General features: G+C 41.6%; 1 protein-coding gene across 3 annotated transcripts in view; it reads left to right on the top strand.

The window, feature by feature from the left end:
- The window catches only part of Fgf13 (fibroblast growth factor 13), a 514,465-nt gene that overhangs the window by 22,292 nt on the left and 476,641 nt on the right, over nt 1–15,532 (top strand). For 2 of the 3 annotated variants that reach the window (XM_028854231.2, XM_028854228.2), the window contains exons 1-2: nt 445–549; nt 1,197–1,403. In XM_028854231.2, coding sequence (XP_028710064.1) covers nt 1,355–1,403 — 49 coding nt within the window. In that variant the 5' untranslated portion in view covers nt 445–549; nt 1,197–1,354. Of the gene's footprint in view, nt 1–444; nt 550–1,196; nt 1,404–15,532 lie in introns of those variants that run through there. The other variant, XM_028854229.2, reaches the window with a different exon arrangement.

Below are 15,532 nucleotides of genomic sequence, written 5' to 3'. Positions count from 1 at the left end.
TTCCCTTCTTGGAGAATCAGTCTGTCTCAGCTTGGAGAGCTGGACAGAGGGGAAGAGTCATAGACTCCAAGACTGATATTTCAGCGCAGTTGCCAACAGCGGAGTCCCCAAAGTGTAGGTGGTGACCAGCGCAACCAGGAAGACAGGCACTAGAAGTCTAGGGAGTAACAAAGGTGGAGGTTGGGGACACCTGGCTCCCGAGAACCCGCTATGGCAGCATAGGAGGGCCCTGCCTGTCCGAGGGGATAGGGGACACCCCGCTGACACGCTCGCCGCACTCTGTTGGGCTGCCAGGCTTTTGCTAGGCGGCAGCTGACGTCGGCGCGCCCCTGCCGAGCTCTGATTTTACTACAGCCCGCAGGCAGCTTTGTGGGGCCCCGCCCTCGCCGCCCCCCCTCCCGCCCCGCGTGCCCACACCTTGTCGTTTATATAGAACGCACCCCAGTGCTGATTCGTGGCTCTCTGGGATCGGAGAGTTCTTTGCCGGGAGAGTGGCAGCGAAGGAGCAGGCGAGCTCCGAGGGGGTGTGGGTGTAGGGAGAGAGAACAGGTAAGGGTCATCGGTTCCCGCTTCTTTGCCAGCCAGCAACTCAGGCCCCTCTTTTAGCCAAAAGACAGGAACCTGAAAATGGATTAAATAGAGAGAAAGAGGCGATCCTCCCTTTCCGAATCTCCGCGGGTGAGAAGCTGTGCGGCTCTGCGGTGTAACAGGCTCACACGTTGCTCATCACATGTTCAAACATTTCCCTTTCGGGGAGGCTCGTTATTTTTAAGTGAATATTTTTGTCTTTGTTTTGATTTTTTTTTAAACCTTCCTCGGGGGTTTTATTTTGATTGAGTTGGCGGCCCGCAGCAGATTGGGAGAGGCGGGGAAAAGCAGCCCGTTAGAGCTTGGGCAGCCCACCCAGGCAACTCCCTGCGTGGCCGGTGCCCGCGAAGCAAGGGACCCATACAGAGCCCGGGCAGGCCGGCGGCGAAGCCGGGGAGTCCCGGCCGCGCCTCCCGGGTGCCCCAAGATTCCAGAGCGCGGCTCTCCGCGGACTGGCAGGAGCGGCGGGGCGCAGAAGCAGCGGCCACACCGCTTTGTCTCTGCACTTCTGGAGCGCGGCGGCGAGCGGCTCCTCCTGCGGCCGGTCGCTCGGGCTCGGGCGGCGGCTCCTCCTTCACCCCTCTCTTTTCCTCCCCACTCTCTCGCAGGCGGCAGCAGCGGCAGCAGCGGGGAAAAGCGGATTCAGCCCGGAACCACACTGAGAGCTCGCGGTCGCGACTTGCCGCCCTAAGCGCTCTCCTAAGTCCAGCCCGCTCGGCGAGGACTTCCTTCTCCTGGACGAACCTTGTCAAGCAAGCTGGGATCTATGAGTGGAAAGGTGACCAAGCCCAAAGAGGAGAAAGATGCTTCTAAGGGTAAGCCCACCGGCCAGTCCTCCTCCTTTCCTATGCTCGGTTGCCCTCGCCCCGTTGTGTGCGCGCCGCCCGGTGGCTCCTAGTCTCCCAGCTAGACCCTAAGCTGTCCATGACCTCTGCGACCCCGGACAAAAACCGGGAGGTCAGGGCCTCTGGGGGAGTGTGGGTTTGCACCACTTTCCCTCCTTCCTAGCGGAATTGTGGCCCCTCGAGTGCCTCCAGTCTTCTCCACTGCCCATCTGAACGCATGGGGCGGCGCTGCGGGCAGACGAAGCTGCTGCAGCCTGGAGCGCCGGGAACCGTGCTGCCTGCTACATACTGGACGCCTGTCTGTATATATATATATGTGTGTGTGTGTGTGTGTGTGTGTGTGTGTGTGTGTGTGTGTGTGTGTGTGTGTGTACGCTCCAGAGAGAGTGTGTGCATATGTGTGCTGCGCGGGTGCAACATGGTGACATACTCAGGAATTTGTCCCACTCTCAGGATCCAAGCTCAGACCCATGTTAAACCCCCCTCTCCCTGCCCCCATTGCAAACAAAGAGCCTGGCCCATATGCAGAACCCCTCCCCCATGCTTCTTTTCACCTCACACCCCTTAGTCCCCAACTTCCTACCCATCCCACTCGAAGGAGAAGACTGGAATGTGCACCTTTTGACATGCCGCGTGCAAAAGTGAGCAATCTGGATACCCTGGCGCCGCCCGTGTTGCGCCTCAGTAGCGCAGCCTTGCCAAGCCCCGGGAGAACAAAGGCTGTTGTCCCCTTGCCACTAGTGCCTAGTGGTAGTGGGCCTCTGCAGGAGGGTATAGTCCCTTTTCTCAGCTGCCTGGGATATAACCACCTGGCCCAAGGCGCCTGGTCCCATTTCCCCGAGAGTGTACTTCTCAGCCTGGGGCCTCCCGCCGGCAGGATGGGGACATGCAGCAGAGTAGGGCTCACTCAGACTGGGAAGAACTCAAGAAAAGGAAAGGATGTCCTTTGCTACCACCAGCTCCTAGTAGTGGTTGCCTTGCTGAGGACCCCGCTTAGCTGGGAAATGTAAACTGGAGACAGCAGCCTTGAGGACTTAGGGCACAGAGACAGGCACAGCGAGAAGGTGTGGAAGAGCTGTGAGCTCAGGTGCACGTGTCTGGAATGGTCACAGTAGACCCTGGGGTGGCTTAGGTCCTAAGGATCACATGCACCCTCAAAGGCAGAGACTCACTCCTGTTGAAGTGGATTTACAGCAGCGGGGAGTGGGGAGAGCTCCAGCTCTTGTTAAAAGGGGGTTTCAATTCTTCCCTAATTTTTAGGGCTCCTTTCCCTCCCACTCTTTCCCTGTCCCCCTTTCTCCTCTCCTCACTTCTACTCTTCTCTCAGAGCTTGCTTTCTCAGGAGACTCTAGGGCAGCCTCCCGCCCCCTGGAAAGTTGTCAGTCTTCAGCTCAGGGCCTTTATCCTTATTTCTAAGTGGAGCTGCTTCTCTTCCCTCTAGGCAAAGTAGTTGACAAAAGGCTCCAGACGTTTGTGGAGGGTTAAGTCTGTTGTTCTAAGGTCAGAGGCGTCAGCCCAAGGTTTGGGGACCCACTCAGATATGATGGTCATTTGGGACACACACACGAACTGTAATAGTAAGTTCTGAGAGCAGAACTGCTGTTTCCATATTTCCGGGGCTTTCTTAATTGTGAAAGGTCTCAAAGACACTGTCATATGATAAGAAAGAATGACTGAAGGATCCTCATGCTGGAGATTATATGTGAGGGGCTTAATGTGAGGATAGCACTTTATCACTGAGCTACACCCCAATACCTGCCCCTCAGGTGTCATTTTCCACCTAGAGCTCAGAGAAGTAAAGGCAACTAAAGGTTTAGCATCTGATTGCTCCAGGTAACTCATTCCCATTTGAACCTGGGACTACTTCAACTTTCTTGCTGGAACTTTGATTCCTGATTTCCAGCAGGTGGTTACTCAGGGTTTGTTTCAGTCTACACTTGAAGAATTCCGAGCCAAATTCATTCACAGAAAATGACTTTCTGTTTTATGTGTATAATTTGCAGTTGTTCAGAATGGATTAACACGTCTGGAAACAGGAGCACAGGCCTGCCTCTGTAACTCAGTAATGAAATTTTTACCAGGCATATGTCATGACATTTTCTTATGTTGACTCACCACATTTAAAACACAGTTCTCTCTGTAGGAATTGTGTAATTAGCCATTAGAATTCTGGTTGGAATTAGAAGAAATTAATTTAATAGGACAACTTTTTAGAAAGGAATTTACTTTCCTGAGGAAATGGGGATTTTCTCCTAGTTAAAAGCAAGATTGCCATTTCAGCCTTCTTGGTCCTTGACTTCAGAGCATTTTAAAAAATAGTGAATGTCAAGTAACCATTAGTTTGTTTCCCCTCCTTTCAAATATCTTATAAGAGAGAGATTATGTTGGAGATGAACAGTACCAGATCTATTCATTATTTTAACCAATAAAATTTATTTACATAATGAAGAGATTTGGTTATTTGCAAATGTCCCATATATAGGTCACATTTGGCATTTTTAAATCTCAGGTGTTCATTAGCATAGTCTTTGTAACATAGTAAGATATGGAATCAAACATGTAATAGATGTTTCAAAAATACATTTAATTTTGAATGATGCTGTGACAAATGATTGAATCAAGTCAAATAATTTAGTAACAGCTTGAATGAACTTCATAATCTGTTTTGCAGCCTACTGCTCATTTAAATTCATCCTCCCACCCTATCATTTGGGGCTCATGCCCACAGCCTATCATAACTACATTGAAGATTATTATAGAGCACCACATTTCTAGACTTTCTAAATCATACATAGTAAGTAATCAGTAACTTATTTTGTACTACTGAATGAAATGTAGTTTGGATTGGGTGTAGTGATATTCACTTGTAAGCTCAGTACTCCAGAGACTGAGGTAGTTTAATGCCAGCCTGTCTCACAAACTGAAACTTTGTCTTGAAAACAAACAACACATTTTAAAATTAAAAACAAAAAGCACTCCTCCTCATGAAAAACACAGCCCCAACCCTAAACAAAGAAAAAGAAACATGATAATTTAGAGCATATATAAATTTGTATTGTCCTTCAACTCTTTGAGGCCAGGGCTTGGGAATTTTGGTAATTCTTATAAAAAATGTAACCAAGTAGGCTAGACTTTTCTTTCTGGGAGAGGGCAGGGTAAGGTACTTGATTCTGTTTGAAAATGATTGAAAGGGTCTCTGTAGTGGGTAGCCATTCCAGCTGGCTACCCACTATAGGTATCTTGTACAGCTAGTCACCTTTGTATACTAATTTATGCCTTGCACATGCTTTAAAACTGGTATATATGTATATTGTTTAGGTCATGTAGTTCTTGAACAAGATGATGCAGTTCCATCACAGGGAAATAAAATGCATAGTATTTATTTATCCAAATAGATCTTCACATAGCTTTTACTCACCCTTCTCTGTCATATCACATAAGATCAATCAGTACTCCCGTGTTAGAAAAGTATTCAGTTAGAGCTATGTCCAGTTTACTGCAGCTGTTCTTGTGGCACTGAACAACTTGTGGCAGGTGATAATTGATACCAAATGGTTTCAAGATCGAGTAAAGATGCTAGCTGAGTTTTTATTCCAAATCTCTCATTTGGTTCATTGCAACATACTTGGAGTTAGATGTGTTGATTTAACCACACTTTCCTTTTTGCTTAGTCCCACAGCCACAGGCAATTTTGCAAGCCACATGGGCTGGGGGTTTTCTGGTGAAGGCACTTGCATCAGGGCTGAGTTCATGCTGGCCAATGAGTGATGGAGGCCAGTCCATGAAGCCATCCACTTGCACAGCTGTTGCCATAGTAGACTGTGACGTCTATGGACACATCATTTTCCTTTCCATGTTGGGCAGTTCTAGTAGTCTTTCTACCCGAAGCACAGGACACTGTGGTTAATCATAACATGGCTTGAATTCTGAATTCCATTACCAAAGGTCATCTTGGCCATTGATATCTACTGTCAGGCTTACTCTTGGGCCAAGCAAAGCAGGTGTTTAGCAGGTGCTTAGTGGCAAGAAGTCCTGATGTAGATGACCTCTTATTTAAAAACAGTGATCATAATCTGTCTATTACTCATGAAGAGACTTGTTGAATTGTGTTTTTCATCATACCATCATGAACCCATGGTTTGTAGACAGTTGTCATGAGCCACATAATCTCTTCTGTGGTGAACGTGGTGATTGCAGCTTCAAGGAGATGGTATGCCAGGGTTGGTCTCTAATCAAAACTGTTTGACTGCTTTGGGGGTACAGGTAGGAGATGAGTGCACACAGTTGTCAGATTTTCTTCTTTCTTCTTTCTGGATATGTACAGTTTCTTTATTGACATAAACAAAAGCTAAAAGGGAGGGCAGGTTAAAGCAGGAGATAAAGATGCTGTAACTTCTCCCTGTCTTAACTATTATTTCCATCAAGTCCCTTTAGAATAGAGGTCAAGTCATTAAAAGGCCAGGCTGCTTCCTAGGGCTAGTGATATGGGAAAAGTTGGAGTGGAAATGGATGTTAAGTCCTAAGTGAAGGAGAATATGGGCTGTTACATGAAGGAACTCATTGAGGATCATGCATATGTCAGGGAGATAGCTGTGTAGTGGCTGTGAAGACAGGGGCTACATTAGGGGGAGGGGACATTGGAATCTGAGTTTTGGATGGTAAGCCAGAAGGCTCATTTTTGAAGCAGTGAGTAGGAAGATGAAGCTGTTAGCATTTCAGGTCTCTCTGCAGCTGTGCTATTTTATGCCCAAATCAACTCCTCATTCTGGGAATTACAATCAATATAGAACAACCAAAATGTGTTGCAGCTCCTCAAATATAGCCAATAAAAAGGCTTTCTAGTATCTACTTCATTATGGGTTATATTTTTGGAGTTGAGAAATTTGAAAGGACTGGAAAATAATTGCTAAGATTAAACAATTCAAAGCAGAAGAAACACATGAATTAAAGAATGATGGGTAGAGGGGAGCCTACATATCTGTTACTGTGTTCAGCTTAACATTACCTTTGAGATGTGACGATAAGGTACATAATACAATTAGTACAGAACATAGATATCTGTGTAACTCATTCTCTATAGTCACTGATATATGTTTTCCTATTCAGAAGACACAGTAATCACTGCAGCTTATCAGTGCAGGCTGAGGAGTAAATTTCAGTAGGTTACATTGTTCTGTGTAGCACCCTTCATGTTTAACCTGAAATATAGGTTATCATTTAGGGTATACACGGTGAGGAAATTTGGTTATATCTTATAATTGTCATTTTTTCCTTCTCTTTTCTTCTTTTTTTGAGACAAGGTTGGAAGCTAATCTTGAATATTCTGTAAAGCCCAGGCTGGCCTAGAATTTATGATGCTACTGCCTCTTCCTCCTAAGCTTTGTGATTATATATCACCATATCTGGCTGGATGTCGTATCTTGATGAAACTATTTTAGGGGTGCATTCAAGTTTACCTGTAGGCAAATTCACTTGTTTTCTAGTTGTAGTAATTATTTGACCACCATTCCAGTGCTTACTTTCAATTTCTTTTTGAACGGATGGCCATTTATTTTCTCAAGAGAAATATTTTCTAGGGTATTAACCTTGAAAATGAAGGGGTTATATTTTTTAAGAAGAGATATTTTCCTGATCTTGAGGTATGGTCAAGAATAAAAACTATTTTCTTAAGAAATCTGAGTTTTGATAAACATTAAGCATAAATTATAATTACTGTATGTTGAGATTAATGTGAAGGAGGTCTCAGGCCTTAGCCTTCACTCCAACTCTGGTAAATTCATTTAAGTTTTCAATTTCAAATGGAAATGGTATTAGTGTCCCTGACTACTGATCTTCCTCACAGGGTAAGGCCAGAGGGTAGTATATGTTCTTGTTGGTTTTCTTAAATCTGGCAGTACCCTTGGCTTTTGCTGAAGTATAGTTTTATTGACATTGTAGAGAGTACAATAGGTCTGGTCTGAGTTGGGTTATTTGCTTGGCCTGTCTGCAGAGACATCAGATTTGGTTTAAAGGAATTTCCAGTTATGAATGTCTGTTCTTTCTGGATCCTGTCAGCAGGGCCTGGGAAGAAAGAAAGAAAGAATCTTGTGAAAGTTAGATCAGAAGCCATATTAGAAAGTAGCCAATAAAAAATATTATGGACCCAACATCCTTTTTGGTACTTCAGGTTTACTGTAGTAACATGACCATCTCTGAATGATGCATGTTGATGAATTTTGAGAAATGTTTGCATCCATATAATCAGCAGTAGTGTGATATCTAGAATGTTGTCAACCTACACTATTCTTTCATTACCCTTTCAAGTCATTATCATGTTAAAGGAAACTGTTTTGATTTCTGTTATTATTAGCACACGTTTGTCAGATACCAAAGTATGTTATAGTCTTTGGTATGTGACAACCCACCACCTTGTCTTTCAGCATGCTTCCTTTCCTTACTTCTTCTAGTCTTGTTCTCTCATTTCTTTGAAGGCCTCTACTCTGCCTCACCCTAGGGCACTTACTAGTTTTATATTTGGTTAGACAATAAGAAGTAGTTATTGAATGACCTAAACAAGGCAGAGAATTCCTTTTGGCAGCAGCATGCTCTAGTTCAACAACTGAAAAACAATAAACATCGGTATCATTATTATTGTAACACCTACATTATTGAATACTTGCTACTTATTATGCATATATCATTTTCATATATCTCCTTCAGTCTTTTTACACATTATGGCACTGATATCTATCTATCTATCTATCTATCTATCTATCTATCTATCTATCTATCTAAAATAATTTTTATTTATATTTATGTGTGTATATGTTGAGTGTGTATATATGCATGTGAGTACATTGCCCACACAACTAGAAGAGGATGTTAGCTCTCCTGGAACTAGAATTATAGGTAATTGTGAGCTGCCCAACGTAAATACTTGGAATCAAACTCTAGCCTTCTAGAGTTTGATCAAACAACAACAAGCACCCTTAACCTCTAAGCCAGTGTTTCTCAACATGTGGGTCATGACCCCTTGGAGGTCAAATGACGCTTTCATAGGGTTTGCATATCAGATATCCTGCATATCAGATATTTACATTAGAGTTCACAACAGTAGAAAAATAACAGTTATGAAATAGCAATAGAAATAATTTTATGGTTAAGGGTAGGCACAACATGAAGAACTGTATTAATGTGTTGCAGCATTAGGAAGGTTGAGAACCATTGCTCTAAGCCATCTATCTAGCCCATTTTTAGCTTTTATGACAACCCAATAAATAGTGATTGGTATGCACTATATGAACTTTAGAGATTCCAGTAGTAAAGCCCAGACAGATTGTATGGTTTGTACAAGGTTATACAGCTAGCAGGTTGCAAATCACTAGCACATGTTTGGTTTTATAGTAATAAATAACTGACTGTTGAATGATGTGCCATATGAATCCACTAAAAGTCATTGGTTTTGTCATGTGTAGTGCTAGCACTTTGGACATAGACTCAGAATGTAACTGTCAAGCCACACCTTTCCATCTCTGCTGTAATGCTTACACAGAGGATGGGGAGTTTAATGCCATTTGAGGTTATATATAGTGAGGCCATGTTTCAAGCAAATCAAATGGTAAAACAAAAGCATCATTATATTAGGTTATGTTATTTTATATTATGTTATGTCAAATTCTTGTTGTTGTCATGTCAGAAGGCAGTACACTGGAGAAAGGCTCTCTCATTGTCTCTTGGTGGTATAATCTGATACACAGATGAGCATATTTATATTGAAACAAAGGATCACCAGAGACAAAGCTTTAACCTAAATGAACCAGTTATCAGTAGTTAGCATTTAATACCTAGATAAGTAGGAGATTTAATTTTCATTGAGCATCCTAAGACTATATGCCAGAGTTTTGACATGAAATGCCCCATGACATCTTTATAATAATTTATGGGAGATAGAATATACATACTTTCTTCACTTTTGAAAGATCAAAAAACTGAGTCTCTGAGATGGAAGCAATCTTGTGTGATGTCACTCATCAAGATACAAGAATGATAGTCCAAAAACCGGGCACTGTTACTAAAGGGGTTCTTACTTTGTATCGTTCATGTTCTATAATGCTTAGCTGTGATAATGACTATGGTGTTGCCAGTCTAGTTGGATGCTGTTGTCAACCTGTACTGACTCTGTGGTTCTGCTCATGGCTTGCACTGACATGGACTGAGTCAGAATACAGGTATTTCAGGAAAATCATTCTGACTTTTGTGATGTCCACACACATTAATTTAAATGTGTTTGCAACTTGCTAATTACTATGAAGTAAGTCCAACTTGCACTTCATGAAAGGTTTTATTTATATGTTTCTAAAATAAAGAAGGTAACAGAATGAGGGTTTGAGTCAGGTTTGTCTGAGGACACGTTTACTTCCTAACCACTGTTATATTCTGCATCCCCAGACAGTACATTTACATCCCTTCAAATCCTAATCAACATAGATGTAATTAGGGAAAATGTGCTCACACATGCATGGTTGTTATAGTAGTGTGTTTTCAATGAAACACATCTCATTTGTTGTTGTTACTGCTATGTAGTGTACTGTAGTGGGCTTTGGACTGCAGCATTGAAAGAAACCAGTTCCTACGATAACAACTGTGCTTTCTTTTCCTACTGGCCTTGGATATTCTAACTTTCCACTTTGCAAAGTATGTTTCACATCACTTTTCCTTGAGCCTTTGTGGTAGGGAATTGTCCATCTGACTCTGGCTATCAACACTTAAGCAGTTGTTAGTTTGTATACAATAGTACAGTTTTCCAGCGTTGTATCTGGCAATATTTCACCCATGTTGTTGAGCACACACATCTTCTTAACTCACTGTTGAGTAAAACTCCACTTGTTTATTTTATTTTTCATTATACGGTATATGATTTCAGTCTGTTGCTCATCAGAATCATATGTTTCATTTCCCTACTCAGCCTTTTTCAATTCTCCCTCCCTCTCCTGTTTTTCCCTCCTTCCTGTTCTTGTCAGCAGATGTCATTGTATTTATTAACTGAATGTGTTTCCTTTGGGTGAGCTAGGCTAATTGGAGGAGTCTCATTTATGGCTTTTCTCACTTGATAGCTATATTAACGGCAGTGAGTGAAATCGCCCCCACTTCCTTGAAATGTAGTTGTATGGAACAAACTTTTCACTACTTATTATATAACTAATTTTAAATGGAAAAATAAAAAATGTGAGCTTTAGTTTTCATACTATTTATGCTGCATTCAGTTAGATAATATTTCCAAAAATATATCTTGTTAACAGAGACACCCGCCTTGAACAAGCATATTAATTATAGTTCTCAAAGTTGGGAATCATGTAATGTTTTCCTCTGCGCTTCAGCAACCTATGTTTAACAGCCATAATTAACAGTGACAGGTCTATTGAGTGGTTATAGGTAAGTTTAATAACAAACATGAGACCCAGCTCTTTAAAAATCCCTCCAAATAATGTAGATAGCATTTCAACTGCTCTGAAACTCAGGGTTAGTAAACAGTTCAAGTTCTTAAAATATTTATCTTGCTGATAAAAGTAGAAGTAAACAACCCAAAGAAGGCAGACTGAATGCAGTTCTTGAATATGCCCATAGATATTTTCAGAATCTTTTTTCAAGCCAGACTTTGAAAGCATTGAGAATTGACCTGCTTATTTCGCCTTGATTCTCTGTGTGTATGCTTGCCTCTCCCCTAGGGGGGTTTAATCAAATGTTAAGTCTTCCAGGAGCTCTAGGATTTGCACTGGTTTTCAGAGCTCACAGAACAATGCGAGCCATTCTCTTGGAAACAGGGCAAGGCGCTCCTTCCATGCTCTCCTTCCAGGGAGCACTTGTTTTCCAAGTAGCTGTGATCTGGGCGGTCAGACAGTTCTGCTGTAAGGTCTGGTCAACCAATGTCCCGCAGTCGCCATGTATCTGGCAGGCAGTTTTATTACAAACCTCAGCGTGCTCATTAACCTCGTGATGTGGCAGCTGCCTAAAAAAGAAACACGGAAAAGTTGTGTCACCAAAGGTGAAACTTTGAGAGGAGCTGCGGGGTGCCCGGCATGACAAAGCTCCTTCCAGGCAGCAGCAGACAGCAAGGACAGCAGAGGATTTTGCCCCCTTGCTCTTCATGCCTATGATGTGACTGACTGGAGTTGAAGCTTCGCAAAGAGCTGTGGCTGCAAGCTCAGGCTAGGACGCCTGTGTTTTGGACATAGAAAGCTCTGCTTGCAGCGGCGAATGCTCTGGTTCCAGTACTCTAGCTGGTGGGACACCTGGGAATGCAGCTCCAGCCCTGGGGTGGACTAGTGAAGTTGCCTTCCTCCCTGTCTCCACCTCAGGATCTAGCTCTCTAACACACCTGCTGGGCACCTCAAAGACAAGATACAAAAGACAATGATTGCAGTGAGAACCTTGAAGTCATGGCTTGGCCAACGCAAGAGCTTTTGCATTCTGTATTCTGGTTAATGCTAATTCATTTTTAGCTGTTCCAAAACTGAGGATGTATCTTGAGTAAAATGCTCCCAGCTCTTTTGAATTTATTTGTGACTTTATGTTGCTTATGTTTCATTGCGTTGCGTTTTTGAGATTAAAAAATAATGCATGTCCACTGAGGACAATTTGGAATATCATAAATGCACAAAGAAAATATCAATCAAGGTTTCATTTGCAGATTAATTTTTAAAAATATTTTCCTTCCAGTCTTTCTTCTGTGCATGTTTGAACATACTCATAGATATGGATACTTTTAAATATGTGTGTGGAATCACACATAATCAACTATTAACCTACTAATTTTTCTTCCATGATATGTTAGTGTCATTAAACAGCCTGTGCCCTAGTCCTTAATAAGCCAATTAAAAGGCTCCAATTAAGAATAGAAAGCAGAAAAAGGAGATTGATTCTTCAGTGTGGCCACATTGTAAAAAAGGACAGAAATATTTAGTGAACTCCTGAAATCTGCCTTGAGATTGAAGTTTAAATAGAGGGCCAAGGATTTGCACATCTAAGCAGTCCTGGTCAAGGTGTAGCCCTGACTACTATGGACCCATCCTTGTCTGGGCTTCGGTCTCATCATATAAGTTGGATTGACAAGTTGTTAGAAATGTGTAAAGTTTCTTTCTAAGACGCAAATTCCTGCTGTGGTTGGTGTCTTTTCCTTCTCCCAGCATGAGATTCTTGGGGCAATATCCTTTTCTTTGGGGTCCATTGTTTCAACAGTCTATTAGTCAGATTGAGAGACACAAGTATCTCTTTAGGATTTCTTTATTTCTGCCAGGTCCCTTACATTACAATGACCTTTTGTCTTGAATCTGTCATCATTTGTAGTGTGTGTACTGGGTGTGGATTTGGGAATGATAAAAAAGACAGATGGTATTTTTGTGTCTGTGAATCAAAGTTTTTTTCTACACCTCCTTGGGATCTTTCTCATTAGACTGCATGTAAGTTATATACTGCATAAATGGCAGTACATATATACACACATAAAACTGCAAGTTCAAAATTAAAGATATGTGGACACTTAGTCATGTGTCTAAATACACAACAGATATAATACTAGTAATCCTTTAAGAATATACACACCCCCTCCTCCAAAGAAGCCTTTAGGTCAGTGGTTCTCAACTTGTGATTTGCAACCCCTTTGAGGGGGCCGAACGACACTTTAACAGGGGTTGCCTAAGACCATTGGAAACATATATATTTACATTATGATTCATAACAGTAGCAAAATTACAATTATGAAGTAGCATTGAAAATATTCTTATGATTTTAGGTCACCATAACATGAGAAACTGTATTCAAGGATCACAGCATTAGGGAGGTTGAGAACCACTGCTTTAGGTAGTTCATTTAGCTATTTATAGTTTTTACTCATATTCTCAATTTTCACTGGATGTATACATAAATATATAATTAATATTGTAATGTAACACGAATAAAATATTGCTATTGATTACCTTCAAACTGACACATCTGCTTCAGTTTCTGCAATTCCTTGCTCTGTATTATCTGTATTCTTTCAAATGCAAGCTTAACTGTTCTCCTCCAGGAAGTCTTTCATTCTCCAGGGAGTCTTTTGTCCCATGGAACAGAAGATGCTGTTCCTTGAACTAGGCTATGGATCATGCATGTGACAATATGTGGAACCTCTATCTTTTTGATCCTATTAGGTTGTGATCTCCTCACAAAGCAGGTGCTTAATAAATGTGTCACCTAGTGACAATGATCAACATCCTTCCTAGATTTCTTTAAAACTACACACCCAGGGCTGGAGAAATGACTCAGCTGTTAAGAGCACTGGTTGGTCTTCTAGAGGACCCAGGTTCAATTCCCAGCACCCACATGGTGGCTCACACCTGTCTGTAACTCCAGTTCCAGGGCTTCTAATACCTTGACACAGACATACACACAGGCAAAACACCAACGAACATACAATAAAAAATAAGTTACTTTTTTTTTTTTTTTGGTTTTTCAAGACAGGGTTTCTCTGTGTAGCTTTGCGCCTTTCCTGGAACTCACTCTGTAGCCCAGGCTGGTCTCGAACTCACAGAGATCCACCTGCCTCTGCCTCCCGAGTGCTGGGATCAAAGGCATGTGCCACCACCACCACCCGGCAAGTTACATATTTTTTAAAAAACACTATACACCCAAAGCCATTAGAATGTCAGCAACTACTTGGATTAAATATCACTAACATTTTTGTGACAACCTCTACTTTACAACAAACTATCTTCTATATAAAAATGGATGCATCATTGAAAACATAGATTTTTAGAGACTTGAGTTCATATTTAAATTTCTCTATTATTTGTTTTCTAAACTCCAATTAGTATAAGCTGGAAATAGTTATAGTTGTCTTACACAATTATTTTAAGAATCTGTTATTAGAGACCCTTGCTATAAGGCCTAGATTTAGATTCAACTGTTCACCAGAATAAAAATAAAATAATATAAAGTATATAAAATATGAAAAAACCCACCAGAGATTTACATACAATTTGGGCCCAAGCTGGGGTGAGAGCCATTCTGTTTCTTCCTTCCCTATCTTAGTAACAAAGCCAGGTAATATGTATAGATATATTGAGCTCTGGGACCCAGGGAGTTTAGCTGGGAGATGAGTTACAAAAATTGCAATTCTGGTGTTTGTAGTTCTTTGGATTCAGGGGCCAGGGTTTCTAGTATGGCAAGACTGTTTCTACTGTCAGTATATAATAAAAAAAAATTCCTATTACACATTGAATGAACTAATACATGGAAAAGACCAAAGAGAAGATAATATCTGGAATTTGGTCATTAGCGATATTGGTAAGGTTATTAAAATAATAGTGACTTTTGTATTGATAATTTAAGTTAGAGGATTCTTATTAAAGGGCTTGTGGGCAATAGAAATGAATTTGTAGATTTGTATGTGTATCTGGCAGTCAACTACCAAATTAAAGGATTTCCAATTCACTAATTTGTGTTTTAATTCATTGATTGATTTATTTGCTTAATAATTATTTACAGAACCTTCAGGTGCTTCTTCTGACACTGAGAAGACAGCAGTAAATGCAGCATATAATGGTCCCTTACCTTCATAGAATGCATAATTTACATATAATGGTCCCTTGCCTTCATAGAACTCATAATTTACATATAATGGTCTCTTAACTTCATAGAACTCATAATTTACATATAATGGTCTCTTAACTTCATAGAACACATAATTTATAAGCTTAAGTTTGGTACTCTGGCTATCCATGCAGGAGGCACTTTGTTCAATTTTGGTAGCATGTGTCAAGGAGATTTTGTTATTGTTGATTTTTGAGACTATGTCTCACTGTATAACCCTGACTGGCCTGGAACTCTCTCTATAGGCTGGTCTGGCCTTGAATTCACAGAGGTCTGCCTGACTCTGCCTGCTTCTTCCTGTCCAATGCTGGAAATAAAGGTGTGTGCCACCCCACTCAGCTAAAGGAGTTGTTGATTTGCTGCTTATCATACTCACTGGGGCTCTGGCTAGGGCAAACTATCAAGGATGTCAGATGATGTGCATGCCAGATACAGAGTGTTGATCTATAGTCCAGGAAGCACTAAAACTCTGGTTCCAGACCCTGCTTAGACTT

This window comes from Peromyscus leucopus, chromosome X, assembly GCF_004664715.2.
Source record: "Peromyscus leucopus breed LL Stock chromosome X, UCI_PerLeu_2.1, whole genome shotgun sequence".
Taxonomy (NCBI): Eukaryota; Metazoa; Chordata; class Mammalia; order Rodentia; family Cricetidae; genus Peromyscus; species Peromyscus leucopus.
Note: the sequence above shows the minus strand (reverse complement) of the source record. Positions and strands in the feature narration are given on the sequence as shown.